General features: G+C 44.3%; 3 protein-coding genes across 9 annotated transcripts in view; 2 read left to right on the top strand and 1 right to left on the bottom strand.

The window, feature by feature from the left end:
* The window catches only part of LOC131131252 (ankyrin repeat domain-containing protein 26-like), a 47,276-nt gene extending 44,105 nt beyond the window's left edge, over nucleotides 1-3,171 (top strand). For 3 of the 7 annotated variants that reach the window (XM_058075771.1, XM_058075773.1, XM_058075775.1), the window contains 3 exons: nucleotides 1,650-1,693; nucleotides 1,804-1,867; nucleotides 2,000-3,171. In XM_058075771.1, the coding sequence (XP_057931754.1) occupies nucleotides 1,650-1,693; nucleotides 1,804-1,834 (75 nt within the window). In that variant the 3' untranslated portion in view covers nucleotides 1,835-1,867; nucleotides 2,000-3,171. Of the gene's footprint in view, nucleotides 1-1,649; nucleotides 1,694-1,803 lie in introns of all 7 variants that reach the window. The other 4 variants (XM_058075772.1, XR_009130166.1, XR_009130167.1 and 1 more) reach the window with 4 other exon arrangements.
* Nucleotides 3,172-3,349: 178 nt separating this feature from the next.
* ptdss2 (phosphatidylserine synthase 2) lies at nucleotides 3,350-15,094 on the top strand. The gene is made up of 14 exons (XM_058076444.1): nucleotides 3,350-3,399; nucleotides 3,477-3,531; nucleotides 3,960-4,244; nucleotides 7,440-7,541; nucleotides 9,252-9,334; nucleotides 10,816-10,883; nucleotides 11,046-11,180; nucleotides 11,803-11,853; nucleotides 12,071-12,184; nucleotides 12,275-12,393; nucleotides 12,486-12,600; nucleotides 12,981-13,126; nucleotides 13,213-13,398; nucleotides 13,455-15,094. Exons 3-14 carry the CDS (start codon nucleotides 4,030-4,032, stop codon nucleotides 13,606-13,608), a joined length of 1,488 nt encoding a protein of 495 aa, XP_057932427.1. The 5' UTR covers nucleotides 3,350-3,399; nucleotides 3,477-3,531; nucleotides 3,960-4,029; the 3' UTR covers nucleotides 13,609-15,094.
* An 842-nt stretch (nucleotides 15,095-15,936) lies between these two features.
* Nucleotides 15,937-19,176, bottom strand: tmem168b (transmembrane protein 168b). The gene is made up of 4 exons (XM_058075481.1): nucleotides 17,672-19,176; nucleotides 17,460-17,602; nucleotides 17,082-17,356; nucleotides 15,937-16,995 (listed from the first exon to the last, which is right to left on the bottom strand). The coding sequence occupies exons 1-4, from the start codon at nucleotides 18,806-18,808 to the stop codon at nucleotides 16,451-16,453; spliced, it is 2,100 nt and encodes a 699-aa protein (XP_057931464.1). The 5' UTR covers nucleotides 18,809-19,176; the 3' UTR covers nucleotides 15,937-16,450.
* Nucleotides 19,177-19,301: the final 125 nt, after the last annotated feature.

Raw genomic sequence — 19,301 nt, forward strand, 5'->3', positions numbered from 1 at the left:
GTTAACTATTTTTTCCTTAGTTGGTTAATCTGAAGCTTGTTGTTTTGATTAATCAAGTAATCAGTTCGGCCCGAGACCGAGCAAATCAATGTGAACCAAAAACAGTTGATGGTTCGTCTGCAACATATCAGAAAAGAGGAAAAAATGTGGCTATTTTCCAAAATCCAAGCTGACGTGTTTGTGTTTCTGAGGTTTTTTTCAGATCACCAAACACATTTTAATATTAGCAGTGACGACACAACTGAACACCAAAGTTTTTAAATGGGGACCTATTATGCTCATTTTTTGACCCTTTGTATTGAGTTGTGGTCTCCTATAGCACTTGTGTGCCGTGAGAAATCGTCAGGAGTGCCGTGAGGAATTATTCAATATCACTTTTTTTAATTAACATGTATTAATGTATTAATTTTTTGCAACTATTATGTCATTGTTGCGTGTCATTGGTGTAAAGACTTGCAGAGCAATGTAATATTCGTCCGTGTGGCAACACGTAGCTGATTGCCTCGTTCCTCTAATAGACTTAGTGATGCACGTGAGAGGTAGTGGTGACATTTTGTAACATTGTTGGTTAAATTAGTATGCGGAACAAAAGGATCTACCGTGGCGAGTCCGTAATCAGGAAAAAGCTGAAAGAAGCAAATAATGTTGGTTATTGGTGTGCCGCACAATTTTTCCAACGTAAAAAACGTGCCGTGGCTCAAAAAAGGTTAAAAAACACTGTCCTATAGAGCAGCTACACACAATAACCTGCACAGAAAACTTGTTAGATCTTCCAGAATCTGCACCTATTCCAGCTGTATTTTCTTTCACTTGTGCTTCCTGCCTAAACAGTCTGTTTTAATTTATTCCACCCACAGCCCGCCTCCGGGCATGCCCACTCTGCTGTGATTGGTCACACGCCCAAAGTGCTTTAACTATGAACTCCCTCCCTCTGTGATGTCACAAAGAAACGTTTTTGCCATGCTTTTTCACACTTTTTGAGTGTTCTGAGCCATCCCAAACGTCTTTTAGGGCTCACTTCCAAATGCACAAACCTCATTATCTGAAACCTTGGCATCGTTTAACACGATAATACAACATTCTAACTACATTTATATGTCAGAAAAGGGGAAAAGGCACAATAGGTCCCCTTTTAATGGAGAAGAAAAAAATAAACCTACATGGCCCTGTGTGGAAAAAGTGACTGCCTCCCCTGTTAAAACGTAACTGAGAGTAATTGAGATTTATCAGTCTGGAAAAGGTTATATAGCCATTTCTAAAGCTATGTGACTGCAGTGAATCACTGCGAACATTTTTAAATTTACATTTAAGAGGCTGAAATATATTTTTTTTAATTAAAAAATAGTTAATACAATCCCAAAATGGTTATCACTCAACAGAACATTTTTTAATAAAAACTCCTTGTGGTCTTAAATATACGTTGTATACTTTTAACATGCACCTAATGTAAAACAAACCCATTCAGTTTAATACAGGCGCTGTACAGTTGAAAGAATGCTATGAGGGGAATGATTTGTTTTAACTCAAGTCGTTTGATGTAAAACAAAGCCAGCTTTGGGGTCGTGATATTTTTGTGAGGAATCAATGAGGTTTTCTGCTGAACATAAAATGATCCCGATTTTTGTGTTTTTTTTTGTATGTTACATAAGAAAAAGCAGAGTAAAACCTCCTGTCCCCCACGCACCAATCACCTGTATGTACCTGAACTTCACTATAATGAATTGATAAAATTAGAAAATGTGATGAAACACATCACAAGGCCACAAACTACCATTACATTGATTTGATTCATTTTGCTTTCAGCGCTGAGCACAGAAAAGTGTCCTGGAAGTAATAGATTGAAGCAAATGGACTCAATCAAACCAGGGTGAGTATTCTTAACTCCTATTCTGCAGTGTAGTATTTCACATAGATCAGCCGCTCATGTGACCAGGGCAAAGTTCATTTCCCTCCTCAGCCTCAGCGGAACTTGACATCTCTTTGGCCTGCATGTCTCCAGTGGCCTTTGCCTCCAGGGTGGATCCCGTTAGCAGAGCAAAGCAGCAGTACTTGGAGGTCCTGAAGGACAACCATGAGGTCAAAGAACCACAAGGGACAGTCCCGGCGTGCTGAGTTGAGACGTGACAACTTCAACAGCATCTGCATCATAAAAAAATATAAATAGGGAGCGTGGTCCAAGCCCATAATCGCTGTTGTGACTTTGGTACTACATAGTCATTCTAATACCAACATCAGGACCAAGGCCACTTTCTGTCATGTTCCATCAAGAATTAAGAAGTTACTCTCCCTTTGACGGAGAAAAGCAAATTCAATGCACATTGCACTCAAGCACCCAGGAAGTGATGGCACTGATTAGCCACATTCTCACAGCCTAATGAGATCACCTTCCTTTAAATGGGAAACTGCATTCAATGTGTTGCAGTGCAAAGCCACTGTTAAATTAATACAATTCAATCATAACTGAGCATTACTATCATGAAAGGGACACATTCAGATCTCATTAGATGGTAAATCTACCTAATGTGGCTAATTGTATTGTAGTGTATGTGTGTACTTAATATACTGTATGTCACATCCTAAAGCAAAAGATTTCATTTTTAAAAACGATATACAGTACAAATATTTATATATATAATCCTGGTTTGGGATTTTTTTATGTTATTGGTGTGCTTGAATTTGATGTATGTATCATTACTTGATATGTGCAGTCACATGTGAAATATTTCGTCTTGGTTTTATAATTTATTTTTTTAAATACATAGTTTTTGATAAGTTACTTTGGCTGTCTGTTTGATACCAGATTTCTGTGTGTCCTATTTTAGTTTTTTTTTAATTTGTCGTTATAGTTGTAGATTATGTTTGTGAATATGTAAATAGAAAGTGTGTAAATGCTGTAAATCACTAGAAGGATGTAAATAAATCATTTCATCAGCACCCTGAAATGTGGTGAAGTGTCAGCATTTTAAGACAGATTATGTGTAAACAAACTGTAAATAAACTGGAATACTGTAGAATTTACACACAGTTGCAAAAATAATAAAATAATGAAACATGGTAGAGAAAATCACGGATAATATCCTCTAAGATGAAATAATTACCTAGGACGGACCGTTAATTGTAATTATTTTACTATCTTCTCAATTGTGTTCTACTGACGTTCGAGGCCAACCCTACACGGATGTGACGTCATTGAACGACCCAAAACAAAAGTGTGGTTCTACGATTTGCACCATGGTGTTTCTTGTGTTTTGGTTTCAAAATAAAATTGTAACAATGATTTCAACTTGAAGGGCATTTATTTTGAAAGTCACAAATCAAGGACCGCTTTCGTTGTTGCCGGAATTGATTGAAAATAGGAGCCGCCGTGGCCACGTGACGTGTGGAGCTTTTAGTTGGAATGTAAGTTGATCTGTTAATTGACGTTAATGGTTTCGCTGGTAATTTCATGGCGCTTCGTCTTAAAACCCTCGTATCAGGGAGTCTAACCGGTGCGCTCGCCCGCTGGAGTCGCTCACCCTGTACATTTAGTCGGTAAGTTTGTTTTTTTTTAATGTCAGCTTATTACAATTCTAATAATAGTCCAAGTGCTATGTGTAAACAACAGTTACAGTGCGGGGATTTTAATAGTTTTGTTGTCATTAAAAGTCAGCGATAAGGTAAGAGGGCTTATAAGCAAGGTCACACAAGAGGTTTAGCATGCTACCTTTAGCTCGAGCAGCTAGCTAGCTAAACCGCTAGCAGGATGTCTTGAGTTGTATTATGAAATATTGCCACCTAGAACATGAACTCCCCCAATGAAGGTTACAGTGTTAAACTTTCTTTAGGTGGTGTATTGAGGTAACAAGCAGGCGGCGGCGGCGTCTTTGCAACATGTTTTGGTCAAGTCACATGCTGTCCTGGGAGGCGTTTCCGGTATTAATCTCCTCCCATGTAACATTCATTTCTCCACACCACATCAGAATGCTGGCAGTTGCTTGGGTGCGGCCGACAGGAGCATAAAAAACAAGCTCGGGCGGATCTTTTCAAACCATGAAGCTGGAGGTGAGGAGAAGCGGCGTTGTCGCCGTCGCCCCAGCCGGCAGGTGCGCTCCGGAGACGGTCAACAATGGCGCTGCGGAGCAGGACTGCCTGGATCAGAGCACGCAGGTGAAAGCCAAAGTCACAAAGCAGGGCTCCAGGGAGAGCTTACAGCGGAAAAACACAGAGTGTGAGGTGTACGACGACGGGACCAACACGTTTTTCTGGTGAGTGGCTTTTTGTTAGTCACTTACATGTTGCAACAAGAAGGTGACTTGCAGGTACAAGACATGCTGGGCTTCTCAAGGTGAACCCAGAGTCCACTGCAAGTGCTGTGACCTTTCTAGGTGCTTCTATACCAGCCACTGCTGTTTATTTACTCACCAAGTACATATTTATGATATTAAGTACCTTATATATATTGTGTGTATACACACTACAGGTATCGCATCAGGTAATCATGTATTAAGCATTGGATCCGAATGGCTGTCCGTCAAGGCACAGGGCAGTCGTTGACCCAAATGAAGGCCATAACCATCAGACAGCATCTGCTGGAAAAGGGTTTCAAAAACAAAAGACCTTGTCTCCTTCAATGCCACGTAACCCCCATTTAGACTTTCCAGGCAGCATCGAACATTGAAAGGTGGACAAAGTTTTATTCTCTGAGGGAAAAAATGCAACCTTGACGGTCCAGATGGCTTCCAACGTTACAAGGAGATTCCCACTGAGATGTTTTCCTATTTTCTATTTGCAACAATATTGTAACATTTGGCAGACATTGTTTTTTTTTTTTGGGCCACTGCAAATGGAAGCATGTTCATGCTCAGCTCCGCTTGTCCAGAGAGGCAGGTTCTGCTGCCACCTTCCTCAGCACAAGGACAGTAGTGCATGTATAGCTTTCATTATGAAAGCTATGAAAGCATTATTACATACGCCAGTTTGATGGGTGGCCTTTTAATTTGGTCATCATTGGCTCATTTTCGTTTTTTGATTTGTCCCTTGCCTTTATTGTAAAAATACATGTATTGTTAGATGTCACACTGATTGGCTTTGTGACCAGTAACACAAAGCAAAGTTTGTTCACATAGCATATATTGACCTACAATGGCCAAAAGTAATGTACAAAATATTTGTTTCTAAGCGTCATCTCTCAATCTAGCGCAAAAAGAACACCTGACAACACACTGAGGTTATCAATTTCTCCCTACAATAATATTGTTGATTAAACTGGAGATGTCAGTCGCTGCTGACATGAAAACCTAAAATGCGCAGGGGTGGCCAGTCCGGAAAATTGACATTCTCCTGTTTAGCATTGTGAAATACAAGTGTGTGTTTCGTCACCGCTTTATGAGAGGAGGAAAGGGGCAGTGGGGGTTTGCTTGTCCACCACTGCATAGTACCTTTATCTAAACTCTGACTGACCTATACCCAGGATCAGGTAAAGTTCAACTTGTCGATGCAGAAAGAACACTTTATCCTTTTTTCTTTTGGTGTCACGAGAAAATTTCCATTTTCTAAAAACAGCCCATGATCATCTGGAATAGAGAAAGGAAATGCTGGCAGCTTGTTTTGGCTGATTAGGAGAGTATCACATGATAGGTCAGTGGAAAGTTTTCTTGTCTTCCAAGTGAAAAGAATTAATTTGGATCGCCTTCATTTTGACCTCTGATGCCACTCTTACATTCCCCTGATATATCATAATGATTTTGCTTATTATTTAATAACTATTCCTGTAGGCCTCACATGTAGCAAGGCAGGGACAATCCTTGTATCGTTTCTGGTTCGTTACCAGTTAAAGTTTGCCCACCACTGTTTGAAGAAGCAATTCATTCAGACATGTTAACACCTGTGGTTCTCAGGTTGCTCACAAGACTAATATATTAACATTTGCTGTAATTGGTCGAGTTTTGCCAGTTTCTGTCTCATGTTCTCTTTCCTCTCGCTGGCAACTTGCCTGTGTGTTTCCGGCCTAACAAGTTGAATAAGGAGTCAAAGTAGCAGAAAATGCAAACGCAGTGACTCAGGCTGTGAGCCAAAAGTGTGCCAGAGTGGGTGGAGATGTTTTTGTATTACTGTGCTGATGGTGTTTGCAGAGAAGTTAGAAACTAACGATTGACATGCATCATGTGATGATGAAATAATTGACAAAAAGAGTACCTGCTGTATCATTCATTTTGTTTGAGTAGATTATTTAGTTTCATACACTTGCATACTCGACATGCGGCCATTATGGTGTAAATGGCTGGCAGCACAAGTGAGTCCACCTCACAGCGAGCACACCAAATTGTCTCTTTGGTGTGAATATTTAGTGCGAGCACCATTGTTATCTAGCACAGCCTTAATCTTCTTGGGCATGGAATCAAGCAGAGCTGCCAAGGTTGTTCCTGGAATCCTCTTCCACTCCTCCATGATGGAATCATCACCTGGAGTCGGTGGATGTTACACACCTTGCACTCCTCTTCCTTCGTTGCTTCGTTGCTGTTACTTCAGGATGCCACGCAGGCGCTCATCTGGGTTCATTCTGTCACCTTCACTTTTCATCTTCCTCGGCAAGGCCTTTTGATCATTTTTGAGGTGTGTTTAGGCTCCTTATGTTGGAAAACATAAAACCATGGCGCTATAACCGCCATGCTTGACTGTAGTCATTGTCTGCCACTCATTTGTTTCCAGGGATTTCAACAATAATTGCAGTGTGTTGACACATTTCAGTGAATCTATACAAGCTGTACACACACATATATACTTAACCCTTGTATTATGTTGCGGGTCAATTTGACCCGTTTCAGTTAAGGTTAACAAGGTTAACTAGCATGATTTGTTAACCCTTGTATTATGTTGCGGGTCAATTTGACCCGTTTCAGTTAAGGTTAACAAGGTTAACTAGCATGATTTGTTAACAAATCATGCTAGCATCATGGTAGTTAACCCTTGCATTATGTTACGGGTCAATTTGACCTGTTTCAGTTTTTGTGTTAATGACCCTAGATGAGGAAAAGTCACAAAATTTCATGAAGAAAAAGAAAGGATAACCAGTACTTTGGTCAACACAAAAACTGAAACGGGTCTAATTGACCCGTAACATAATACAAGGGTTAACAAATCATGCTAGTTAACCTTGTATTATGTTACGGATCAATTTGACCCGTTTCAGTTTTTGTGTTCATGACCCTAGATGAAGAAAAGTCACAAAATTTCATGAAGAAAAAGAAAGGATAACCAGTACTTTGGTCAACACAAAAACTGAAACGGGTCAAATTGACCCGTAACATAATACAAGGGTTAATAAAAATGGTTGTAGGAAGGTAAGAGTCTGCAACGCCTTTTGTGAGTCATCATATCTGCCTACGTACGTTATTTTGGGTTCTTACGCATGGTCAAATCTTGCTCTCATCATTGGTCTCCATATCTCTCTGTCTCCACAGGCGGGCGCACACTGTCACCGTTCTCTTCATCCTTACCTGCGCCCTTGTCTACGTCACACTTTTGGAGGAGACGCCCCAGGACACGGCCTATAACACCAAGAGGTCAGTAAGTGGCAATCACTGCTTTTTTGTTTGTGGGGTCAGATCCAAACTGGTTGTTTTGCACACATAATTGAGTGAGAATAGTGAAGATTTGCTTTTCATTTGCTTCCCATCCACCGCCTCCGAATGTGGATGGGAGATGGATGAGGCATGAAATGTGTGCGACCGCTGTGAGGGATTGTGAGACTACTCTTAACAGGATTTGTTTCAGCTGGCGCAGACTGGCTGGTGGATAACGATGGTACAGCTTCTTACTTTGATGCATGATCTCGCTCTTGCTCAGCCCACACTCAACCCGTCACTTCCTATCCTGCAGCCGCGCACGCCAACGAGCACAAATGGGCGGTAATCTCATGGAATGTCTGCCTGTCTTAAGCCTCCTTCGTTCATCTGTGAGGTCAAAGCAGCTCCCCTTGTCTGCATGCCATCATCCGCCAGGTTGCCGTTGCATTTCTGGTCTGTCGCGCCTTGCAGCGACTGAGACAAAGAGTCTGGAGTGCACTACTGGGCTGCAACCAGCAGCGGCGGTCTTGATTCAGTATCAATAAAAATAATGTAACTCATCGATTAGTTCCAGCTCCAGTAACACTCCTTTCTCTCCTTAATTACCACTGTTTGCTTGCAACGCAGAAAGCTAGCAAGCTAAATGGTTGACGAGAGTTGTGGTTGCCAACTGAGTTGTCACATCACACAACCTTGCTTGTTTTTTATTGGCCAAGACTACATTGTAGAAATAAAATATAACATTTTTTGGAAACATTTTGCAAAAGGGCACAGCACAAAGAGAATCATCTGACATATTGACACTGAAAACCAACAATAACATGCTTGTTGCTCAGTATGTGTTATGGGTGTCCCAATTTTTTCACTTCCTGTATCATACGATTTTGCAGCATTGAGTATGACCCAATATCTATAACTGCAGGAATCATATATACAATCGTTCCTCGTTTATAACAGTTAATTGGCTCCAGAGCTGGCTGTGATAAGTTAATTTCCGGACAGGTTTCATTGTTAATAAATGGAATATTTTTGTAATTGTTATTACAAAAAAAACATTAATATAAATCTTTAACATTTTCACATTTGAACATTATTGGAACCCTGTAGACATGAAATAACACCACTATAGTCAGACTTATACTCGTCTTATTCATTGTTTACATACTGCAGTCACTCAAGACGGTCACTAGCTAAAGAGCTACCAAGCTAGGAAGCTAACCAGTTAGTTATTCTCGACTAAGAGTAAGTTTTGCCCGTCACGTACAATCCTTATCTGATCATCAATCATTTCTTATCATTGGAAGGATTTATACCAGTGTATATAAATATGTATGTGTATAAAAATTGTTGTCCAACATGACGCCTCGCTAGTTGCTAGTCTCAGACTATCACAGACAAAAGAGTGGATAGCTCGCTCTCCATTTTACTACAAAGACTTAAAAAGATGCTCTTTTGCTGTCATTATTTTTTACCTGAGGACAGGAGCACAATTCATGTGCTGGAAGACATATTTTGCCTCTGTGGTCTTGCGAGGATTGCTGTTTTTTGTGGTGCTGCTTCGGCTGCACGATGGGGTTGAACTCTGCTGCAACATCTTTTTTGGACTGGGTTGGCACGTCTGCTAATACAGTAGTTATGTAAATGCCTTCCATAGTTGTTTTGCACGTTTATCTATGGAGATTTTGAATATCATATTGTGTCCTTCAGGGGGATCGTGGCCAGCATCTTGGTGTTCCTCTGTTTTGGCGTCACACAAGCAAAAGATGGACCCTTCACTCGACCACATCCAGGTAAGATGAGAAGTGGGGACTTTGACAACCAAAGTGGAAGGTGATTGGATGAAGATTGTGTGTCCCATGTCCACCGGGGGTCAAAAACAGCATCCTCTTTATCAAGATGTTCATAAAGACGTGCTCTCCTGTTCTGATAAACCTGCTACTATGCTAGCTCACATTCCTGATAATGTCCTTGAAGTCTGCAGTTGTTTTATTTCAATTCTGAAAGTGTGCTGATGGTTCTCTCATGTTTTCATGCCGGTTCTCTCCTGACTTATTTCATGCTTTATATGAAATAAGTCTGGCTTGGTATGGCAAAACCATCCTACAAGAACCCAGCTCTAAGGGCACCTGAATACAACACAGATACTTACTAGTCAGTTTTTAGCCATGCTTGTAGCACCTGGAGGCAATCTTATAGCAACACTTTTACTGCCCCTTTCACAATGTGTGCTTCTGTTTACAAGTCAGCATGGACAAGACGCTTGAATGCAACAAAACATGCTTCTTCCTTCTTCCCAGCTTTGCTCATGCACAAGTAACTCCAGTGGGGAAAGGAGGAAGGAAGAATCTTAACTGGGCGGTGCACGCAGCTCAATGCTAATCTTTGTAGCTCAACAACCAAGTGTTTACTTTGCAACCAAGCAACTTCAGTTGTTGTTCGCCTTGTTGCATCCTCTGCTGGGTAACCAGAGCGAGTGCCCAGAGGGATTTTAGGAAATGAATCTCCCTGCTGGCTCAGTGGCGTGAATACAACATGTTTGCATTGTGCACCTGCACAAAAGCTACAATCACAACAATCACTACGTTGACACGCAGTCAATATTCCGGTTTGTGAAACATTCGGAATAACCGATTTAAATGCCCGAGCAAACAGGGTTATTCCTGTATACGTAGTAATTGTAAACAATCGGGATATCCTGATCAAAACAGTGACGCACGGAGGACGTCATGATGCAATTCTCGTCATTTCCGCTTCTTCCTGTATACAAAAACAGCATCAGCAAGGCTTCTATAGGCCATCTATAAAGGACATAAACCTTTTTCTGTCTTTCACCACATAAATGAGATGGTTAGTTTCCTTCTTGCTCCAAAAATGTGCAGTTTTGTGTGCCGCCATGCCTTTCGAATGGAACACCCGCAGAACACAAGTCAATATTCCTTTTGATGGGAATATCCTGATAGGCGTATACATGACCCAATATTCAAGTTAGAAAAGGAGTAATATTTGGGTTTTAAAAAACAGAATATGGGCATATACAGGATTTTCAAAAGGGTTATTGATGTTTACATGGTCATGATAATGTTATGATGGGGTTATTTGAATGCATGTAAACGTAGCCATAGTAGCCTTTTATAAACATACCAATGCTCTTTTTAGTGACATGTTCAGTTAATCTTTGTGTGTTTTTATTATTGTAGTTGCAGGGTGCACAGCCAAGGTTTTAGGAACACCTCACAGTATTCTACTCTCAACTGTTTTTGTCTCTCTGCAGCTTACTGGAGGTTCTGGCTTTGCGTGACTGTCGTCTATGAGCTCTTCCTCATCTTCATCCTTTTTCAGGTGAGTGCATGACTGGCGCTTTAAAAACACGCTGAGGTTGTTAAAGTGATACAGTTTTTGCAGGATTGGGTTGTGGCCTCCAGGAGGCATCACGTTGTCTCCCCATGGTTTTTTGTTGCTAATGCTACCGTCTTTCCTTTGCTCTTCACCCATGCTACCCAGACGGTGCATGATGGGCGGCATTTCATGAAATACATCGATCCCAAACTGGGCGTGCCCCTTCCCGAGCGCGACTATGGAGGAAACTGCCTCATCTATGATCCAGGCAATGCCACTGACCCCTTTCACAATCTCTGGGTAAAACTTTTTTTTTCCATATTTGCCCATCTTGTCATTTTACAGTTTTACAAAATTCCTAAATTGAGTAAAATACATATTGAAGGCATTCAAAGATATTGCGAGGATATGTAGGATTCTACACTGGTCACTAGGTTTCAGTAACGTTACTGTCATGTTTGCTGAGACACACAAGCACCAGACTTGATGATTGCCGGTTTGAATGATCTCACAACAGGCACAGTAATCCCTAACACTGGCTACTGTTGAATGTGTAATAAAAATAAACTCCCCTAGCAACGGAGCACATTTATAGCACATTTATAGCACTTTTTTGTCTTATATGTCTTATTTTCTCTGTGACTACAGGGTTCATGTCCAGAGAGCTGCAATAATGTGAAAAAACATTTTTAATACGCCGTGAACATTTTTTCTATGCTCTTAACTAAAAGGAATTCTAGCAGGAATTCACTTATTACGGTCGGCTCTGAACAAATTAACCACGGTAAATGAGGGATTTATGTTTTTATATATTGTGCTCCCCTGATTGTCACCAATTGTGCCGTCTTCCACTTTTATGCGTTTCTATTTTCTTTGGAATAACATACATCTATTTTTTTCTTTTACTACCCTTTCTCGGCAGGACAAGATGGATGGCTTTGTTCCAGCTCACTTTCTGGGGTGGTATATCAAGGTATGTATGTTTGCACGTATGACAGATATGCTTAGTGCAGCATGTACTAGTGAAGAAAATGAGTTTCCAATGGAGGTGTTACAATGTTTCTTGTTCAGAAAAAAAATGTCTCATAAGCACATGACCTGGGATGATAAAAAAAAAAAAATACCATAAATGACCATGTGGGTAAAGAAGGGGGTAGTGTTTGGCTCATGTTTTTCTTGTTTACCATCAGACGCTGATGATTCGGGACTGGTGGATGTGTATGATCATCAGTGTCATGTTTGAGTTCCTGGAGTACAGCCTGGAGCACCAGCTGCCCAACTTCTCCGAGTGCTGGTGGGACCACGTATGTGCCTTTCATCACTGTTAGTGTGGATTGTCTTGGTCAATATTGATGACTAGTTACTACTCACCATGTTTGTTGTTTCCATGCCAGTGGATCATGGATGTGCTGGTGTGTAACAGTCTGGGCATTTACTGCGGCATGAAGACGCTGGCGTGGTTGTCCATGAAACCGTATCAGTGGCAGGGCCTGTGGAACATCCCTACTTACAAGTCAGACTCTCCACTCGTCATGCGACCAAACATGCATTCCTTTTCACTTTTTCAATCAAGGTAAAAAATGTCCTTTGGTTTCTGTTTCTCAGAGGAAAGATAAAGCGAATCGCCTTCCAGTTCACGCCATACAGTTGGGTGAAGTTTGAGTGGAAGCCCGCTTCCAACCTTCGGCGCTGGCTCGCCGTGTTGGGCATCATATTCATGGTGAGAACAGGGAATTCGCAGTGAATCGTTTTTTAAAACATTCTTCTGTACAGAAACATTGTGTTGGTATTCATTGATGCGGTTTCTTCTCGTGCCCTAAGATTTCCAAGTGAATGCAAATGGAAGGAATCACGGAATTAGCCACTAAAAACATGGAATCTGGCAGAAATGCATGTGGTCGGGTTTAGGCATCCTTGTGAGGAGTCGTGCTGTGGCGTTTTTTTTTTAAGTCTTCTCAAACTCAGGTTCTTCGCCAAGTGCTACCTCGTTCATTTGGAGCATCATGCGTGGTCGGCATCCAGCAGCTTCATCTACCTCTGCATGCGCTTTAGGCTGCACTGCTCAGCTCTTCTATTGATGAACTTGGATTGCTCTTCCAGTTTCTGCTGGCAGAGTTGAACACCTTCTACCTGAAGTTCGTGCTGTGGATGCCTCCGGAACATTACCTGGTGCTGCTGCGACTGGTCTTCTTTGTCAACGTGGGGGGCGTGGCCATGCGGGAGATCTACGACTTCATGGACGACCCGTAAGTGGCGAGCGATACCAATGTGCCGCTTGGGGGCCAGGAGGGCGCCACTCATGGCCGGGTGCCTCTTGGGACTTTGTCCACAGGAAGTTCCACAAGAAGCTGGGCCAGCAGGCGTGGCTGGTGGCGGCCATCACCGTGACGGAGTTCCTTATCGTTGTCAAGTACGACCCCAACACCATCATGCTGCCCATCCCCTTCTTCATCACGCAGTGCTGGCTGCTGGGCCTCCTCATCATACTGGTCTGGACCCTCTGGCGCTTCTTCATCCGGTAAGAATACGCCACTGGATGAGGGCTGGATTAGAACTGACCGTATTCTTTCCCAGTGACATCACACTCCGCTACAAAGAGACACGGCGCCGCAAACAGGAAGACCCGGCGGAGCGGGAGCGACCTGTGGGCAACAGCAGCACCAGCGCCCCGTCAGGGCGGAGCAAACTGAACGGCGCCTCAGATATGCTGCGACAGAGGAAGTCCTGAGTGGTGGACGACAGCCAAAGAGGACGTACCGCAAGGACAGATGGACACGCCCACTGTGTGCCGGTCCTTACTGGGGAAGACGCTGGGTGGGCAAAGCCAACTGGAGTCAGCGTGACAAGTATTTAGTGGGCTTTGCTTGCTGTTTTTTTTTTTTTTTTTTTTGCGCAAAGGAAGATTTATTTAAACGTGAGCTGTTGTTGCCGTACGTCCCATAGTGCATCACCCGATACCACAGTGCTACAAACCATAATGACACCAACGCCGTTACTACAGTGAAACATGTTTGTACGTATGACTGGAGACATGCTTTTATTTTGGCGGGGGCACCTCTCTATCACCTCATTTCTTTACTGCAAACTGTAACATTTCAGTTCATTCATCCTCCTGCCAAAGCCGTCATCACTCCTCTCAGGATGAACGTTTGTTAGAAACCATTAGTTAGTCGTTAGTCGTGTTTCAACGCGTGGAAAGGAAGTGTAGGTGTTGTACAACGCCGACAGAGCAGTTTGTTGCGGTTGTCGTATCTTGAAGAACAGCAACACTCGATTGTGAAGCAACAATCACAGCAGCCTCAGAAGTCACACTGGGAGCTTCATGAAGACCAAACTTTTGTTGTGTTTCAGTATCTATTTTGTTTTTTGTTATCAACCTCCATCTTGTTACGTGGATGAAATCATGTCTCGCTCAGCCAAAGCTTGGACGTCTTTAAATACTGAACAGAACAGCACCAAAATGTATGACCACAGAACCTCATTGCAACTTATTTGGCTCCCATTACCCCCGTTTTTTTAAATAAAAGGTGTCTTGTTTTTACATTAAAGGGGACCTATTATGCTTTTTTTTTCCACTTTTACTTATAAATGTTGCTAGAATGTCGTATTCTCGGGTTCAACGATGCCTAAGTTTATAAAGAGGGCTACTCATTTGGAAGTGAGTGCTGAAACAAGTTTGGGATGGCTGTGAACGCTTGGAGAAAGTGGAGCCAGTGACTTCCTTATATGGGCGTACCCGGGTGCAAGGTGTTCAAGCAGTTAGATGTACAAGCTGAGTGGGGCCAATCACAACAAAGTGGCCATGCCCAGACTCAGACCGTGGCGGTTTTGGAAATAGAGATGGAATAGGTGCAGATTCTGGAAAATATACAAAGCTTTCTGTGCTGGTTATGTGTCGCTGCACCGGAGGACTCCACAACTCAGTCCAAAGGGCCGAAACTGAGCATAATAGATCCCCTTTAAGCGTCCATTTTGTTGGACAACTTAAAACAGAACAGTGTATCTGCTGCAACTTGCAATAGCTGACGTCATTTTCAAAATGTCTTAAAATGTCCCTGCTTAAAAGTGGAGCCATAACAATTCAGTAGAACTTTTTTTAAGACGTTGTAGTCCTACGTTAGCCACACGAGGGCAGTGGAGATACTTGACTTGCTGTAAAAAAGCCATTACTATACAACCAAATATGTTTTCATTAAAAAGATATGAAAACCGTCTCTGATGGACGTTTTTAATTACTGAAGTTTTAAAACAGCATCAAAAGATGTTTTTTTTTTCTTGTTTTTACATTCCAGAGTGGCGCCCAATTTGTTGCGCCATACCTTACAACAGAAAAGTGCATCTGCTGCAACTTTTGATAAGATTGACGCCATTTTCAAAATGTCTTAAAATGTGATTACACGTCAAGCCTCAACAACACAGTAAAAACCTAATGTAGGCGTTGTAGTTCCACGTATAGCCATACGGGGGCAGCAGATATGCCGGACTTGCCGTAATAAACTCATGAACAGCAGCAAAATATAAGCGTCAGAACCTCATTGCACTTTTTGTCTTCTGTTTTTACTTTTGAATTGCGTCCATACTGTTGCGTCAGAACTTAGAACACAAAAGTGCATCTGCTGCAACGTGTAATAACGTTGGCGCCATTTTCTAAATGTATTAAAATGCCGTTGCTTAGAATTCAAGCCGTAACAATACAGTACAGGTAATGAAGCCATGACCCATTAGTTTTGTCCTCGATTAGAAGCTAGACTGGGTGATACCGCCCTCTTGTGGCGTCTTATAGTATTGTCTCATAGTCCCATAGTGCTTCTTTTAAACTGGGCGATTAAGCGTTTCCTAGCCCCGTTTTGAACGTTGGAGCTCGCTAGTTCTCCCACTATTGGGTCTATAAACTCCCCTGCGTGTTTGCGGGTCATAAGTGTGTAAATTGATGCCATGTGGTGTATATTTTACAAACGTCCTAGTTGTTTTTAATTACACTAAATTAGTTTAGTCTTTACGACTTCAACCTAAGGTTTTTGGCAAACCAGTGCAGCAACTCACCAGCGAACACACATTACAAATCTCAACAAATTTTACTTAAAAGGTTTTGTTGTGAAAGCATTTTGACAAACAACCTGAATAATTGTGAAGATATAATACATGACTTTAAAGCACCACATCTCTTTTCTTGCATAGTTCACGTTCATCTTGCTTCACAGTCCAGTTACAGTGAAGGTCATTGAATGGACTGCAAGCACAAAGATGTGCAACAATAAAATAGGAATAAAATAGTCACTTTTGATTGCTTCCAAAATAAGCGCCTCTTTGTGGTCTTTCAGACGGAGCACTTTGGTGTAAAGCTGTACGCAATCGGCACTTTGGTGGCATCATAGTTCAGGATAGACTGGCACGAGGGAATTTCACATGCAAAAAAAGTGCAAACTAGCATCAATGTGCATCTCTCAGTTGTGACCCAAACAAATATTAAAAATAATCAAACTTTTTCATTTGGATAAAAATCAGTAACAAAATGGCGGCTGGCGTGTGAGAAGGAAGGTTAGCTGCCAAGCGATCACGGGCTGGAGGCGCTAAGACCGGACCAGCTTGAATCCTTGCCCGGTGTCCAGGATGGCCGGAGGAAACCAGTTGAGCTTGACTCTCTTGAGGTACCGGACGCAGGCGCTGCAGAGCCACAGCTGGTTGAGGCCCCCGCCCCACAGCGCCATCTGCACCACAGGGTAGGTGACGCGGGGGAAGTGCACCCTCCAGTGGTGGGTGACATCGTGACCTGTGGGCAGGTGCAGCGTGTAGTCGCTCCAGTGTCGGGACACGCCATAGTCAGCCGACACCGCCCTGCCCCTCTGAGACCACCGGGTGTTGCTGTTGGGGTTGCAGTTGTACTCCACCCACTGGGAGAAGAAGTCGCCCGTCTGGGGCTCCAGCTGCTCCACGTCGGCTGCGTTGACGAGGGTGGCGCCCTGCACGGCCACGTAGACGCCCTCCACCTTGCGAACCTCCTTTGCCATCGCCAGGGAGTTGTGGCAGTCCAGCACGAGGATGAGGCGAGAGCAGAAGCCGCCGTTCTTCTCCCGCCACCACTGCACTATCTGGTCCAGACCGAGAGTGTCGCCCCCTGCGGGGGCACATCAGAGCCGTCACGATGACAAAGCACCTCATTTTTGGGTTTGGGTTAGAGTAAGGTGTGAAATGTGCGCTCACCTGCCAGTGCCCATTTTCCAGAGCGGTACGCGTGTCCACTGTAGAAGATCACATACATGTCGTGGCGAGGCCCGTCTGCAGTGCGCAGCTCCATGAAGGACTTCAGCTTGGCCTGCAGGGCCTCCAGGGTGACGCCACTGGTGGAGTAGTCACAGCCAAAGGTCTCAATGAGGTGGTGGGAGAAGAAGCACTGGATGTTATTCAGCATGCTGGTGGAGCGCATGTTGACCTGATGGACCTGGCTGGGCGGGAGCAGCATGGGCTGGCCATCAGGGCTTGAACACACACACACACACACACACACACACACACACAGAGTCAACAGGAAGTACATATATTGCTCTGTGTCCATCCGAAGTGAGCATGACAGCGTTGTACCTGCAGCAGTTGGTGGGGACGACCACAGCGTACCCCACACATGTTCCTCCCAGGCTGCTGCCCAGCTCATGGAAGAGGCCATGGAAGACAGACTCCAGCGGGAGGACCAGCAGGAAGGTGCTTAAGAAGATGCTGCTGGAAGCCTGCACGCGACAACACAACTCTTTTACCGACAAAAGTGGAGTTGCATCATGGTGGGATGTGGATCTTACCTGCCAGGAGAAAGCAGCAACAGCCACAGTGGACACCAGCGTGAAGATGAGGAGGCGCTCGGAGATGAGGCAGAAGTGTCTCATGCCCTTGGAGGCCATGATCTTGTCCAGGCCGCTGAGCCCCGACCCCTGGAGGAGACACGCCCTCTGGCAGTCGCTCAGCTTGCTGTGGAAGCCCCACACGGTGATGAAGAACACCAAGTGGCAGATGGCCCAGAAGAGCATGCACGCCACGAAAGCCGGGATCATCAGGTACCACGGGTACGGGTGGCTCAACACCCGTGCCACCAGCACGGTGAAGACCACCTCCAGCAGCAGCAAAGGCAGGAGGGAAAGGCGGCGCCGCAAGCCCCCCCAATGCAAGAACGGCTGCCATCGCTCGGTCACGGAGAGGCCGCTGAAGTAGACGTCCAGCAGCGGGTCACTGATGAGCAACCCGAAGAAGCATCCCAGGGCAAACGGGTTGGTTCTGACAGGAAGCGTCTCAAAGAAGAAATGTGCGGTGATGATGGTGAAGCACGCCAGGTTGGACAGCGCCAGCGCCGCCTTCAGCCTCAGCGCCACCATGACAGCAGCGAGGGCCACCACCAGCACCGTGACACTCAAGGCCATGTGAAGAAGCAACACCGTGCTGGCGACGGCAAAGCCTACCAGCTCCAGACGTTCGGCCCACGTGAGGAAAGCGGGTCGGTGTCGGGTGCAGCCCAGCATCCTCTCCAGCAGCGCCCACAGCGTCCTCAGGGACACGCTGGACACGAGGAGGCCGTTGGACGCCTGCTCCTTGGCGTCGCCTTCCAGGGCCGGGCTGTTAATGAAGCACAGCAAGCCCAGCAAGAAGCCCAACCACAAGTGGAGGAGGTTGAGGCTGAGGCGCTCCATGTTGTAGGAGTAGTACAGCACGCTGGCCAGAACCAGGACCAGCAGAGCTAGGATGAAGATGATCAGGAGGGTGGACTCGGCCGTCTTCTCCCAACGCACGTAGAGACCCAGGCACAGCGCCACCAGCAGGTTGAGGCCGGACAGGTAGCCCAGCCACCGGACTGAGGACCACATGCTCGCCTCCCCGTTCGCCTCCTCCAGCCGAGTCATGGCCGCTCGGAGGCAGTGGCTGACGCAGTAACGTAGACAAGCCAACATCCTCACCCCGAATTTGAAGCCCGAACGCAGTCAAAGCTGACAACACTACTATGTTTTATGACGTGGCGACATTTACGACACGGAAGTAATGTTTAGCCACCAAGCTAACTTAGTCAAACTGCTTAGCAAAGTTAGCCTTAGCATCCATCTTTCGCCGGTCGACGTTAAGTTGCGAGTGACGTGTTTCCCCCCCAATTTGGACATCCGTCGAGTTGCTGGCTCTGTAAATATGTAATGATGTCGAACGAATGCTACCCACTGACGGTTTGCAAAGGGACGTTTCCTTCCAGGAAGTTTCGACGCGTCAAAAGTTTTCAAACGCCATGTTTGACGACTTTTAAGCTGCTGCTGCTACGGTGGCCGCCAAGCAACAAAACACATATGTAGCAAATGTCCACTTCATTACTATCGGTTTCTAAATTGTTCATTCTCTCGCTCGTGTTTTTATCTTAATTTTGGTTGAAATTGAAAAAAAAAAACACTTTATGTCGAT

The sequence above is a fragment of the Doryrhamphus excisus genome, chromosome 6 (genome assembly GCF_030265055.1).
Source record: "Doryrhamphus excisus isolate RoL2022-K1 chromosome 6, RoL_Dexc_1.0, whole genome shotgun sequence".
In the NCBI taxonomy this organism is placed as follows: domain Eukaryota; kingdom Metazoa; phylum Chordata; class Actinopteri; order Syngnathiformes; family Syngnathidae; genus Doryrhamphus; species Doryrhamphus excisus.